Source organism: Diprion similis, chromosome 6 (assembly GCF_021155765.1).
Source record: "Diprion similis isolate iyDipSimi1 chromosome 6, iyDipSimi1.1, whole genome shotgun sequence".
Classification (NCBI taxonomy): domain Eukaryota; kingdom Metazoa; phylum Arthropoda; class Insecta; order Hymenoptera; family Diprionidae; genus Diprion; species Diprion similis.
Genome location: NC_060110.1, coordinates 9,830,269 through 9,845,916, shown reverse-complemented (window position 1 = coordinate 9,845,916; position 15,648 = coordinate 9,830,269). Strand labels below are relative to the sequence as shown.

Here is a 15,648-nt window from a genome sequence, read left to right as displayed (position 1 = left end):
TTTCTACATCCATGCGATACGTGACATATTTATAAAGGCATTTGCACGTTACACGTCATACACAATCTTTCATACAGTATGGGGTAAATCGCATTCAATATTCATAGATTTACCTTCATTTCGATATATTGCAGACATTACGACGTTAGTCACAGAACAATGGTATTCTTTTTGTGAAATATTGTTTACTTGAAAAAGTCCCTTGTCAGAGACACAAAGCCAGCATTAATCAATGTGATGGCGTGCGGGCTGCTTCATATGTGTCCCCATATTCCGAATACCAATTGAGATTCCATCCTTAACCTGTCGAAACCAGGTTTTTCGACTTTTGCTTCAATAAAATCAATTTGTTGGGTGAAACGTTGAAGTATATTAGTATGTAAGTATAAATTTCTTTGGGGATCTGAATGTCGAACTAGGATATGTTACCCGAATATTGGAGTCGCGAAGGGGCGCGATGCAACGCGTTCACTCTTGCGAAAGTGGAAATAAAAATAGCTGCAGGAAAAAGTTTGAGAAAAGGAATAAGTTGCGCAAACTAAACTTCACCCCTTATCCAGCAGGGAGACCAGGCAAAAGTTAGACTAGTATTATTTGGCCGAATTAATTGTGATTGAAAATTTTATCTTATCTGTGAAAGTCTAAGTTACCACGTGAAAAGTGCTGGCAACAAACTCTTCCGACAACGTTATTACACTTATTTGACAACGGAATATAATAGCGGTATGTGGATGTTTAGAAAAAACATGTGAATCTGATTGAATTCAGGACAAGGTGTAGACAAGACAAAGGAAAAAAGAAGATGAGTCCTGAATTTGATTAGAGTTTTCCTCCGTCAGAAATAGAAGCTTTTATTTCCAGCCAAGAGTGAAGTATCCAATCTTACGTCTCCTTGGCACTTATTCCGAATGGAGGAGGAAAATGCCTTGGTTTTTTCTTTCCGATTTACGGCGGGTATTCGAGAAAGCTTTCTCAGTGGGGCACGAGAGTACTCGGTACACAAGGTGTCACTCGAAGTGGCTTATAATTCGCTTCACGGAGGCTACGAGTTTCTGCAAGAATTCTCTACAGCTTACTTTTACCATCTTTAATACCGCGGAAAAAGAGAAACTTCATAAAAATAAGTTGGTTCTCGTGTCGGTGAGTCTATGTTTTCTTCGTTAATAATTAAGTTCTGCTTCCACTATTTTAATTGGCGCGGTTTTTTATTACGCTGCGCGTTGAAGCGCAATACAATTAGTCGGAGGAACTCAGAATTCCTCATAGAGGTTCCCTTCCACTTGTAGTAAACGTCAGGTGAAGCGCTGAAGGGTACCGAAAGCCACCGAGATTCACGACAATTAAAACATTTTCAACTGACATTCGGTAATTGCCTCTTCAAGTGTGATACAATCAGTCAACACTTGTGTAAAACGTCACTAGATGGTGTCTTTGATTTAATTTGATTATATCTGCTCAAGAAGTTTCTTCTGCTCTTTTCTTCTTCTTCTTCTTCTTCTTGGCGAAATTGGGGTTGTAAAATTTTTTATTGCTATTTATTCTTTATGCTGTATTTTTGTCTGAATTTTGCACACTGACATCTAGTAAAATGATTTTGATATTGTTAAATTTTTCATCACTTTTTTCAAACGAGAGTTGCTCATTTTGTTTGTTTGATTAACGTTCACGAGAGTGTCCGGCATAAGTATGAATCGCCCAAGTGGTGTCGTTTATCGATACGAGGGTACGTTCGAGCTACTGCACAACGGTTTAATCTAGTTAAGTGCAAGACGAGTGAAAATTTAGCTTGGACTACTCGATCGAGTTCAGGGGTGTATGTGCAACACAATAAACGAGCGAAGCCTGGAAGCAAGGTCTGGCCAAAGTGAATCTGAACCCAAAAGGACGAACACAGTTACCCACTTTGATTACCTAGATTCGTGGAATCCATTGAATGGGAAGGAATAATCTTAGAGTAAGGTATCGTCAAAGTTCTCCACTTTGTTGTTTTCCAGTTGAACCCTCGAAAATCTATTCACAGCAAGCGAGACTCGATTCGACTGCTTGGCATTAAACAATAAAATTAGAGCTTGATTATAATAACCCTTAATCAGTGTTCCACGATTTTTAATCATAATCACAGCGGGAATTCGTGCGAAAAGTGAACAAAGTATCGATGTTTGAACGTACGTATGAGTGAAAAGCGTGATTCGTTACCGTCCCTTAATTAATTTGAAAATCATTCATCCGCGAAGGGATGAAAGGCGGTGCACAGTGGCAGGATGTTACATCACACCTGGTTTGTGGTTCTCCTGCATCAGCGAGATAAATTACCTTGCATTAAATTATACCGGATAACAGGGTTTGAATAACCGTTGGCGTTCACCGGCGAACATGAGCAGCACAGCGAATGAATACCTGATCGTTAACAGAGAAGCTTCTTAAGCCACTACCCTGAACTGATTACTTATTAGCGTAAATTGGATTAAATAGAAAAAATATAATTTTCAAACGATCGTCTTGCTGCTCTGCATCTAATCACAATGTCACGCCAATCGTCGATCAAACATTCATTTGTATATTGAAGAAAATATTGATCGATCTTGATTGTGACTCGCTGTCGCAGTCGAATAATATTCGATCAACGGAGATCACTGGGGGATCATTTCAAGCACGTTTACTGGCAATCATACCGTAATCCATTGGCGATATGCTTGTACAGAGGGATGGGGTTAGAGTAGAGGATTCAAGAGTGAATGCATCGGATGGATTTATTGATTCTGACCATTTATTTCTCCCGCTTTTTCTAGACTCGTTTCTACTTGTTCAGAAGCCAAGGGGAGAACCGGAGTTAAAATTCATTGAGCATTGAAAAATTTCTAAAACATTTCCCAATAATTTGAATTAACGATAAGATTCCCACGTCTGATAGAATTCGACGATTACTCCAAACGTGAGCTTCTACACGGTCAAAAAGATTTATATGATAACTTGACCATTCGCCTGCAAGAACCATTTAAGCACAACAAATTACACGGGTTTCAGTTTGCGGTGAGAAATGTTCTTCCTCTAGCTTCCTTACCTCGGTGAATCCCCCTGAGCTCGTTTCCGCTCGGGGATGTTTCCGCCTCTGCTCCGGCGTGTACTCACATTCATATGTATAGGAGACGCATGTATATATATATATTATACTTACCTACCTTCGCATGTAGGTATATCTTCATATTGCGTTGGTTCTTGGTCAATATCCGATTGCTCGAACCATCTTCAAGATGTGACTAGGCACACCTTCGTCCTCGGGTGACAGCCAATGAATATTTCATCTCTGGAATACCTCCGTCGTATCCGAGAATATATTACGAGCTGTCGCAGTTTTGTAACAGACTGACAGGTGCAGGTATCACGTATTAATGTCTCTTCACTCGTGAAATCATATGAACATGTGAACAGTTTCACCAATCTCGATAGTCGATGATGATACCACTTTGGTATGTATGATGTTATAGAAAAAAAACACGCCAATTCAAAGATTAGATACCGAGTTTAAATACATGTCCTTTCATTATCATTCCATCTAAATAATTTTAAAGAATAAAAAAAAAGAGTTGAAGCGATAAATCGTACTTGAAGAAACCACGTTTCATCGACGAAAATCGACTTCGACTTGAACGGCAAATATAATGTACCATGTACAGTCTAGGTTGGTCCTTAAAAAGGTCATTTTTGAATTTCACCCAGCTTGCCCTCCAAATCGGATCAATATAATTCAAAATTAATTCCCTAATTTTTTCAGATTTTTATCGCAACTTTAACCCGTGTCCTAAAGAGGATGGATTCCATTCAATCCTTTCAGAGGCACATCAAATCCAACGGATTCACATGAAATTTTGTAGAGGGGGGTTTCTTGGGTCGCTGATTACGAATCTCAACTCAAAATTTGATAACTCTAAAGGATTGAATGGAGTAATCCGCCCTCTTCGGGGCACGAATTAGAGTTGAGATAAAAATATGAAAAAATTAGGGAATTATTTTTCAATTATGTGGAGCCGATTTCTGAAGCGAGCCAGTCAAAATTAAAATCTGATCTTAACCACCCTAAATTGTAACCTTATAAGAACTTTCTGCAAGGAAAATCTCACGACAGGGTGATGATATGTTTGTGAGATGACGCACGAAAAGCTCCGAAATAATCCGACTCCGTATATTATACGTGTTTAAAATAAAGCTAGAGATTATCTCAGGTATACGATGATGGAGTCCAGATCAAATGGCGATCAATTAATGCAACGACATGTTCGTGGCCTCGCGTCTCGTCGTCTTCGGGTAGCGGGAAATCAGTAAATTCAACCTCGCTGGTCGCTCCTGCCCCCGAGGGTTCTGGAGAGGCGGGCTAATTGCTAATCCGACGGAACAATACCCGCTGACAACGAGCAAATGCCATTCCGGATTTCCCGTCGGTAAATACATGCCGGGAATCTTATTTCAAGCCCGCAGCTGCAGCCCTGACAAGTTGGACACTTCTCGAAGAGGTGGTTGCATAATAATTACCAAACTATCATATAATACAAATAAAATGTGGAACAATTGATTAATTACTGTTTAGGGTGATTACGGTTGATAAAGCTAAATTTTTTGTTATTGCGACATCGTTATTTAGTTTCTTCAGTTTACTAAATTTTTTTAATTAAACTACGCTTTGAAATAAATTTGTTTTTGCGCCAACATCAAATAATCCCAACGATTACAAGAAATTACAGCACGAGTGATCATCGTTAAAAACAATAGCAACACGAACTAGATTTTGGGATTACGGTTACAATTAAACTCATTTTTATCTTGTATCCCAGAACTGAATTTTGTACTTTTCGGGTTTATACGCTGAAGAAATGGAAATAGTTGAGGACTCTGTTCACTAACCGCAGCTGAAAATTTCTCTCAGTGTGCAGATTTGTTTTTCTTACTTTAGATATCGCAACGTGTCAAGAAATCGAAGCCTTAAACTTTGAATTCGGATATTATTTCACTTTCTTTTTCAACGGAGATTTCGAAGACATCGTCTTGCACACTTCGACGGATTTGATTCAATTCCCATCTGCAGACATTAAGCGCTTTGCTACGTAATGGTCGAGGGTTATACTGCGAAGGGTCTTAAAGATTCGAATTGAATATTGACTGATCGGAGGACGCGATTACGTTTTAAACGAGATTAAAGTCACGATATAATGTAGATTTTGAGTTTATACTTCTGAATCACGATTGGCGAAAATTCTCCCGTAACACGATTATTCTTATTATTTATAAGAGAGATTTAAAGTTGTGGTTATTAAATTCACAGTTCTTAACTATTATCATTTTTTGTCGTTACCGAAAAATATACAAAGTTCGGAGTATCAAGTGAAAATGATTTTATACCGGTGGTAACCAGAAAATCTAGTACGTCTTAGCATTCTTTCTGACTGAGGTCACATTTTACTAAAATTTTATAGTAACTTAATAAACAAACGAGATTTTTCTTATTGTTAGTGTGGAGATCTTTGCAGCCCGAGCAAATGTTGTTGCGTAAAAATTTTCGCAATGTACAAAATGCGTGTTACGATTTATGCTTGAATTTTTCACCTTAATAAATCCTCGTTATGGTTTGGAAAAACGGATAATTCGCACTCTACGTATTTTTGATAAGCTTTCTTCAGTAAAGCGTTAATTATACGAAAAAATTGTCCCCCCCCCCCCCACATCTCTTCTGCGGGGGGTTGGAAACGAGTGAAATAATTTGCTATTATGATAAAAGGTAGGGTCGGTATAACAGCGTAAACCACAACCTGTGGCTCGATTTTCATTATTTTATACGCGCGTCATCAAACGGTACTGGCTTTACCAATTTTAGCTTTCAGAAGTTGAATGGCACCAATGTGCTAACTCAATTGCCACTTCGAAATTTCACCCTTTAATATATATATATACAGGATATTCATATAATTGCCGATGCCGAGCACAAAAAAATTTATCATTAGAAGTCTTGACTTTGTCTGTGAAATTTTTCAACGTAATTCTTCAGGCTTTTTTACATTATTGTTAGGCGACAAACTCGAAGGTTTGTTAACATTATATGATATAATTGATCAACCTCGATAAAAACCTTATGATATTAGTACCATTAAGATTATTGTGTAAAAAGTCGATCCATGCTCGAAAACGAACACATTTTATTAATTCCACCTCAACGCAATGGACTGTAAAAATTAGATGCCATATCTTAAACTATTTCGATTCTGATATGATTTCAGATCTGAAGTTCAATGCGAAAAAAAAATTGAATTTTACTGTTTGTTTTATGTTTTGAATAAAACTTGGGTAAATTAATTTCATCTGTTACGTAAGGGATGAATCTGTAGGACTCTCAAGGATTATAAAACTCCACAAGTTCTCCTGCAGTTGTTTTCAATATCTCTTGATGAAAATTTTAGTACCATACAAACACATGTAGTCTATCAACAAAGCTGTGACGTTATACTACCGTCGTATTTTAGTGTGCGGCATGTCAAACCCATGCGACTTTCGATTAAGAAATATTGAACCAACAACTCCGTAAAAAGTTTCAAAACTTTATGCTCGGTTCGTGCCAGGGTTACACGCTTTTCCTTGTATTTTTGTATTTTCCTTCTTTTTTATTTACCCATCATATCAGTCCCATCCTTGCTTATCCTAGAAAATATATATGTATGTATATGGATGTACATAACAATATACCCCATAGCAGGATCACGGACGCCAGAAGCACTCACGTCAGAAAAGTGATGATTTTTTTGCTCAAAGTTACATATTCATCTTGCTTATTTCCACTTTCTAATTATCTGTCGGAACCTTCAGGTTCCCTAATAACTTTTACAATTTTATGTATCGCCATGGCACCGTATAATTCATACCCCTTTGGGCGTAACAGCTAGCCCACAATATATGTATAATACGACGAGAAGTGAATGTAAAATGAAATTTGTATATATTTCGCAGCGTAAAGTCTTGTAAAAACATTCCAACATTTAATTTAGAAAAAAACGCCTCGAGCGTTTAACGAAGGATTTCGGTTTTCAAAGTTAAAAAAAAAAATCTACGCGCACGAGTTTTGTGCTGCCGTTTACCCATATACACGTTATCTTCCTCCGTCATATTCATGCACGTAAATATAATACGAATACACGACGTCTGTACATCGCATTTCGCCGAGAGCTCGAACCTTCTACGTTTTTTTGGGTTTGCCACCCGCATAAGCTCGCGGCAAGGGTGATTTTCTCTTTTATTAAACTTTCGCGATTTTGTTTCTTGAATAAAACATTGCCTGGTGTAAGAGGGGGTGGCTCGCAGCATCGCCGGTCGCTTTTATATACCAGTCACGGGGGTGAAGTGGAGTAGAGTCGAGTAGCTAACGAAAACGCGACCGCTCCGCGGCGTTGAAACTTCTTCCTTTTTCGCCCGGGCAACCAGCTTCGTATATACATAGTACATGACAATTTGGCACGTTGTTTGGTCCTGTTTATACGTGCTCAGCCTATCATTGAGATAAAGTATTCACGCGAGATGTCGAGGTCGGTTCGAAATTGCCGAACAAATGCGTGACCAGCCAGCGTCCATTAATTAGGAGCGTTGGTTGGGGAGGAGAATTGTTACTTTTTCATAATTTTTTTACGAAATAATCCTATATTCACTCATTTTCAAATTATTGTATTTGCAAACCTATGTTATCAAGATCTCTTTTCAAATTCAAGAACACAAAATACTGCGATTATAAATATATAAGAGATTCAATATCCGTGCTTTAATTTAAATCGCTTTGTAATCGTTGAAAATCGATTTTACTAGAGGATGGCTCATTTATTCGGAAACTTATTTCTGCACGTTCGTGCTAAAACTCTTTTTTTTTTTATCGTGTTGGTATTGTTAAACGATCGACAAATGGGATTATTTAATTAAATCCTGGAGAAACATGAAAGTCTGTTAGAGTGACTGGAAAGAAAATAATCTTCCGAATGAACTGATCCATCGTAGAGTGAAAACGAACGAATCTATCAGATTTTCAACCATATTGAACCACTTGAAATGAAGTATTTATGCATGAAAACAATTGTTTATAATTCTAGTTTATTCTACTTTTGTATGTTTAAAGAGATATTCGTAGCTTACGAATGTACAATAATTTGATATTGTAGTCCATCTTCTAATAAGATTAGTAAAAAATATCAGTGTATTTGGGCAACCACCTTTCTAATTCGATGAAAAGGTTTAATATACATATAGTAACATTCTTCTCACTGCAGTAACGTGGCCGACAAAGTTTTTCTACAGCCCCGATGTAAAAAGCTTCGAGCAAACATCGCACATCACACAATATAAGAAGGTTTTGCCAATTCGAGAAAAATCTATAGTAACAAAAAAACCGCTGCTTTCCAGACGAGCTTAGAATTAATCCAAGACACAGTAGTGCTTTTGCGGAGATTCGCTTCACGTTCAAAGTTATAGTTAATACCTTCTCTCGCTCCGCGGTAAACTTTCAGTAACAAATTCATCACGAATGTAACAAGGTTAGTTACGTCAAGCTCTGGACGCCGACGTAATTGCGCCAAATCCTGAACTGTGAGGTAGGATCAGATTTACTCCTCAGCCGAGGGTGTTGGGCTAACGCAATTTGTGCAATACTGATCACTGTTTGATGATATGATAGGAAAATAAGAATCCAAGTCGATTTCCCAGAGAAAACGAGGGTCTTTCAAATCTGGAACCGTTGAAACGCTGATCTTATTCAAGTGGATATCGTTTTATACCTTCGGAGCTTCAGAGTAAAATGCTTGGACATCTGATCCGATTTTCGAAAGAGATGGATCACCAAACTCAGCAGGGCAAATGCCCAGCCAGCTCTGTTTCCTGCAGGGATAAGTCATTTGCCCGCCTGGACACGTGATTCTCTGACAAGTGTGCAGCCCCGGAAATCAACCGTGACCGTTTTCGTAGCCATTCGCATATATCACTGGGATATATACGCTGGCTAATTGACAACCGAGGGAAGTTCATTTGTCCGTGTCGCGACCCTATCGTCATGCTCGTAGAAGCTGAGATTCGAGTTTCTAATTCTCTCTCCTAGATTAATCGAGTTCCGAACGATTGTTGACAAACTCGAATTACGTATTGATAAGCAAATCTTAATCTTGTTAAGGAAATTTCGAAGTTAACCGGCTTTGGCACAGATTGAATTAAAACTAAATTGTAAAAGCGCGATTTAACTTTTTAAGCATGACCTGAGAACAGGTTAATTGCTAATTAAAATTGTGGTTCTCGTGTTCATTTTTGTGTCAAATTACTTTTAAAATATCGTCGATTACTTCAATTACCGAGAGGTTAACAATATCGTTAGAATGTAATTAAAAATCGCTTTTACGCACGGTATTCAACGTTGAATATCAAGATTAAATGACAAAATGACAGGACTCAGAAAATTGTGGACATGTCGAGAATGAACGGTATCCATTCAATCTATAGGTATCAAACTCCTGAAAGTTACACCATGATAAATACATCAGTAATAAGTGACAATTTCACTGCTTTAATCGTAGTTATTTACTGCAAATCTTCATCATAAACACGACTAAATAAACGATAAGCATGATATTCCTATTGGGGTAAATTTTGTGTGTTGTTATTTGTTTAAATAACAATAGCGTATATATCTATTAATACACGAGGGTGACAATAGTTTATATAGGATACATAGAGCCTGCCAATACTATAATACGAATACATATCTTGAATACATCATACATATTTGATACATATCAAATCCAGGCAACAGTTATTTAAGAACCTTAGCAATCGCATTCGAAACGTGATTTAGCCTTGTTTACTTATTTATCTTTTTCAATTTGTCTGTTTCAGTTGTCTGTGGTGTTGGAGTGGATGTTGCCTACCATCAACACGTGATGGGATTTTATGTCACGTGAGAGAATTTCACGTAATCTATTTGAACCCAGTATAAATGAAAGTTTATTAAAGAATTTTTATGTATTTTCATAATTTCAAAAAAAATCTCGCTGCACCTTCACTCGTGCAATTAAAGCTCACAGTTCAAAGTTATCAGAAGATAAATTGATGCGAAGTTTATTCCCGATGTTAATTCGGTCAATTTGCAAAAATGACAAATTCAATATTTGAAATACGCAGAGGTATAATTTTTATTCATTCTACATACAAGGTTGGGAATAATTTCAACCTATAGTCAACTACTATTCCAAATTGTGACACACCTCGCGTGAATCACGACTCTGAAACGCTCCGGGTAAATGATTAGACTAATGTGATAAATTTTGCGCGGTTCGCAAATAAATTCACTTCGTACGTACTGACAGCCCGAAACGTGCGCGTAATTTAACGAGATTAATTTTCTCAGATGCGATCTTATGCCTCGTTATGTAAGGCTGCATGGGAAACACAACGAGGTGAATGATGTATAAATTACTCTGACACTAGAGATTACACCAGATTCATCTACCTCCGATTTGGCTTAATTCTTTCTTCACACCCGCTTTTGGTTTTATTTTCACTTATAGATGAGAAAATTAAATGTCATGACTTACGAAAATTTCACGATATTTTTGCACTTTTTTCCGACATAAGAATTCACACACTGAGAGAAAATCTCCGGATCACTAATCATTAAACTAATTATATTACAATTAAATTAAATTATTAAAACTAACTTTAGAAGCAGAGACTCGTTTTGTTTTATCTGTACACCAAACGATGAGACCAAAAAAAGAAGATGAATGATGAAAATAAATTTCTTTGAAAACCCTCATGGTATGGCATGGTAGTAAGAAAAAACTGATGCCAATTTTTGGAGGATAATTCCCTGGCGCCGGGATTCCGTGGGAAGTTGTATACCTATATTTAATATTTATACTTCAACGGTTTATAAATCAAAACTTTTCCCGCTCGAGACATTTTTATACATAAAATATTGAAGCCCATGATACGGTTTCATTGGATCGTGATATTGTCCCGCTGTACAGATATCGGAAATGAGTATCGGTTACGTATTTCTTCGAGTGGATTAAAGTGGGCGATATACGAAGTGGAATTTTCAGCTTTTCTATCTATACGATTATATTTTCTTTCTATACAATGTACGAGTGTGTCACTAACATCTGCTACAGATATCCGATACCTTCAGCCGAAGATCTTCGAGTCCAAAGACGTGATCTTGCGAAAACACAGTTACTTCTGCAGGATTTTCTCAGAGGATTACAAAATCATACATTTTTTTCTACTGCAGTAAAAGTAAAAAATAATGAAAACGCTTTAATTATTAAACATTTCTCTTATCAGTAAATTCGAAGATATATAGGTAATTTATGTACCTGAAGACGTTGAATTAGAAAAAATTGTATTTCCCAAAATGTGGTGTGGCAAAAATTAAGGATCAAAATGATTCAAAGTTGTTTCATTTCACCCGAAAATAATACTTTATTTCATAATTACATCGTTCGTACCAAAAATTTATAAAATTATCCCTTTAAAATACACTTTTATCAGATAAAATATTTTTTTCGATAACAGGATAATTATCATATAGATCTAAATTTCGTTGGATTTCACTCCGTCATTACAATATTAAAATTGCGTTCTTTTTCAGTGCGGCATCAGTGGTGATTTTTTTCATGGAAATCACGTGGGCGGTATCGTTATTCATCCAAGTTTGCATCAGGCAAGTACATTACGGAAATCGCACGATGTTAAGGTACGAGTAAGAAGATTTACGCTGCTGAGAAACTGCGGCAGCAAGTTCAAGTTTCTTGTTCACCTGAGACACACGCGGGGTGTTTATCAGCGAGTTTGTTCCTTCCTTGTGAACAGTTTGTAAATGTAATTGGGTGTAATAAGTCTTCGTTCACTGACAGACGGAGATGAATCGGCGCGACGTTTTCTGCTTCTCAGTACTCGAGTCTACGGGGAAGAAAAATGTGGGAAAATTCAGCAAATTCGCGGCGTGGTTGGCGCGCTGGAAATTCCAATTTTCATCGGGAAATCGAGCCCCTTGCAGCAGCCGAATTTCGGAACGAGCGAAAGCCCTCAATTAGTCAATCACACATAATCACTGCGTTTCCCGATTCCATCGGAAAACGAGGGAGCGTTGATTGGATACCAAAACAAAATTTACTTGGCGATCGAGAGAGAGAGAGAGAAAGAGAGGGGGGCGGGAAATTAGGGAGATTTTATACCTTTGCCAACTTACAGCGACGCATTTTGCACAACTAAATCGGGGGAATTCGCGACGACCGAGAAAGGGGGCGTTTCAACAGGCAGCGACAGAGGTTTGGACCAATTTCGTCCGAATTGGTCTACGAGCGCCCGGAGCTTGAACTACTCTTACTTCTGGTCTTCTACACTCGCGACTAACTTCTCGTATACGTAGGTGAACTTTGTACGGTGGGATTAATACGGTAGAATTTACGCGCGAACAACCCGACTGTATACATAGTCGAGGAACTAAGTTCAACTTAAATACACCCAGCGACCGGCCTAGGAAACCAGAAGTGACTAATTTGAGTGAATTTTCGTCAACCTGAGGTAATCAGTTGCCACACGTCTTACCAGAATCTACGATCACATTCACCCACACGTTCAACCTGACTTACTCACAAGTTTCTATTCAATTACGAACAGTCAGTTGTGTTATACATTGCAAACTGTGTGGTTTTGGTATTATAGCTGATTAATGTTACATTAAACACGTCTGTAAGGTGTGTAATGAATATCGAAATATGAGTTTATTTGGGGCTAACTGCAACTGAGATTTGTCTACTTTTTTTATAGAAATGACGATTCTCTCTGCTGGGGCTGCTGGTCCGGAGTTCTTGCGATAACCGGGGGATGGCGGAGAGCCATTTTCTATCTACCCTTAGCCTGCATTTTGGCATGGAAACCGCACAGGCTATGGTTATCATTTGTTGCTGGTACGGTTCCGTTTCGAAATTACAACTTGTGAAGAATTATTCATCTCAATTAGCAATTGCAAATGAGATTTGACTCGCTTCTGAGATCGTTATAACTCCAAATGCTGCATATTCAACTGCGGGTAATATATCGATAATGAACACGAAACAGGAATCAGGGTTGCCACTTATTTTTATTGTAAAATTCTTTAACATTTCCAGATTTTCCAGATATCCTTTGGATACAATATATTATAATATATAATAAAAAATTTAATCAGTTGTTAAAGATAATTCGTTATTTACTTTAAAGTCCTTGTAATTGTAAATTGTATTAAAAATTTTCGTTTAAAATTGAATCACGGAATAGGTTTATACCTATACAGATATACTGAGCAATTCGCTAAAACTTTGACATTTAGTACGACACAAAACTTTCTAGGGTTATTAAATTAAAATTTTTTATGCTAAACAAAAAACTCTGACTATTCCAAGTTTTCCAAATTTCCAGGTAAAGTGGCGACCCTGCCGGGTGGATATTGTTCTCGCATAATGAAGACCGATTTCTACATGTCAATACTATTTATACCTAGAGGCTGATTTACGCCCCCCAATATAAACGTTGACTAGAACTGCAGATACCGATTGTGATTGGCTTGGTTCTAGCTGCTTTGCTAGCTGTACTCTCGTTACTCCACATACTATCCAGCGCCTTATCGCGTCGTGGAAGTCAGCTCAGCGGGGGTGCAGATTGCGTGGGGGAAAGCCTGCTCAATACGCGGCCAGAAAGCTACGATCGGTTCGAAGATGTCTTGGTGAGTATAATGCCGTTTGATGAGTTCGCTTAAGAGAAAAATCCAATAACGCGTTTCCGGGAGATACCGTCTGCTATATACCTATAAAGAGAGAAAAAAGAAGTCTTGAAAATAGCTGAAAATTCGATAAAATATTCTCGAATCTTTCGGAATTTTAGCTGGAATTAGTTTATGTCTCAGAAATTCTATATAAAATTGAAGGAAATATTTATGAATTCAGTTTGAATTGAATTGTAGAGAATATCCTTTTTTGTGGAAAGGGCAAAAGTCTCGGAAAACATTTACTTCACATAAAAGTGTCGTTGAAGAAAGTTTCGGTGTTTTTAGAGGGGTATAAGATGATACAAACAACTACCTTGTTGATAAGTCGTTTAGTAAGAAGAGGCCGAAGGCGCCTTGAACTTCTGTACGGAAATTAAGACGAATTCAACAGAAAAATAATTCTGCAATAAACTTTAAACACTCAGGATTCTCACAAGTCGTAGTCTAATGCAGGCATTCAAATCACCAAATCGAAGATTTAACATTATTTGGTATGAAGATAAATGTCCCTTAATTATTATTCAGTTTGCATGAGTTTCTTAGCAAAAGAACCATCCTACACCTCCCTCTAAAGCGTAAAACTTTTGTTTGCAAAACTTATTGTTCTTACGTAGTACTGGACATTCCACTCAAAATGTGTTACTCAGTTTGAATCCTGGTCTATAGCTAACAGAGACAAATCGATGAGTGTTTTCCCTCCATTCCCCCCCTCGAAATTTTAATAATTTAACTTGAATCTCGCGATCGAGAAGGTGACGGAGGTGCTGGACGACGGAGTTCCCGGTTCGACCAATCGGATGGTCGAGAGTGACGGGGAGATGTGACAGGAGCGGCAGCCCTCCTGGGCCAGCGAATCAGACGAGGACAGCGAACCCGAGCAAAGGACGTGTCAGATAGCCACAGTTTCATAGTCCGGTACTCGGTCTCGACGACGAGGAGGCTCGAGCCTTTGAAGGAAGCGGAGCTGAGACGTCGAGTCGGCTCGAGTCGAATGGAGTACCAAGACGTGATAATTCGCCTCGAGGCATGTATGTTTGTATATTATGTGCGTTGAGAGGGGTGCTCGTAAGGGTTGCGAGAAAGGCGCGCCGACTCCGATGCATGATGAATTTCTATGGAAAAAAAATGGGCCAAAGGGTTTGTTTCTATGACTCGCGAGGCTTCGGCGATGTTTCTCACATTTCCCGATGTCGGCGGAGAATTTTTTAGTCACAAATACTATAAGAACGACCTTTAAGGATGAAGGTAGAATGGAAGTCGTGATTATTACGCAGTTTTGTCTGGTGCTGGTGTTGACTCTTAAGGAGGTTGTACAGTTGAAAATCGTGACTTCTTTTTTTTTGGTAACTTGTTGCACGTTACAGATGGTTTCACGTCGAGTGTTCGTCAAATTATTATATTCGTGATGCGGTCTAGTTAAAAATTAAAATTATATATGTATACTGCTAATATTACACGAATGTAAGCTCGGTTGCGAAATGGTATGTTGTACGCAGATTGTCGGCGCAAGACTATTGCACGCTGAGGTATTATATGTATCTAGATCGATATGGATCTTAAGGCTGTGGTCTGAACTTAAATTACACACAAGAGCTTCGATTTCGATTTTGAATGCCAAACTGTTTGGAAATGGTGAAAAAGTTCTTAGAATCGTGCAATTTCACTCTACGATAACTAATTTTTTTTGAAAAACAATTTTTTTTCACAAATTCGTTGCACTAGATTTCTCTTCACTCAATAGTCTATTGAGTAGAGCGATTTTTTTATCGAAATCAATATGAGTGAAATCTTGGACAATTGAATATTGAACGATAATAATATCGAGTCGATTCTACTTA

At 37.9% G+C, this 15,648-nt stretch overlaps 1 protein-coding gene across 1 annotated transcript in view; it reads left to right on the top strand.

The window, feature by feature from the left end:
- The window catches only part of LOC124407303, a 32,525-nt gene extending 17,488 nt beyond the window's left edge, over window positions 1-15,037 (top strand). The window contains exons 2-6 of the mRNA XM_046883325.1: window positions 9,898-9,958; window positions 11,654-11,725; window positions 12,835-12,974; window positions 13,620-13,768; window positions 14,560-15,037. Coding sequence (XP_046739281.1) covers window positions 9,942-9,958; window positions 11,654-11,725; window positions 12,835-12,974; window positions 13,620-13,768; window positions 14,560-14,634 — 453 coding nt within the window. The 5' untranslated portion in view covers window positions 9,898-9,941 and the 3' untranslated portion in view covers window positions 14,635-15,037. The remainder of the gene's footprint in view (window positions 1-9,897; window positions 9,959-11,653; window positions 11,726-12,834; window positions 12,975-13,619; window positions 13,769-14,559) is intronic.
- Window positions 15,038-15,648: the final 611 nt, after the last annotated feature.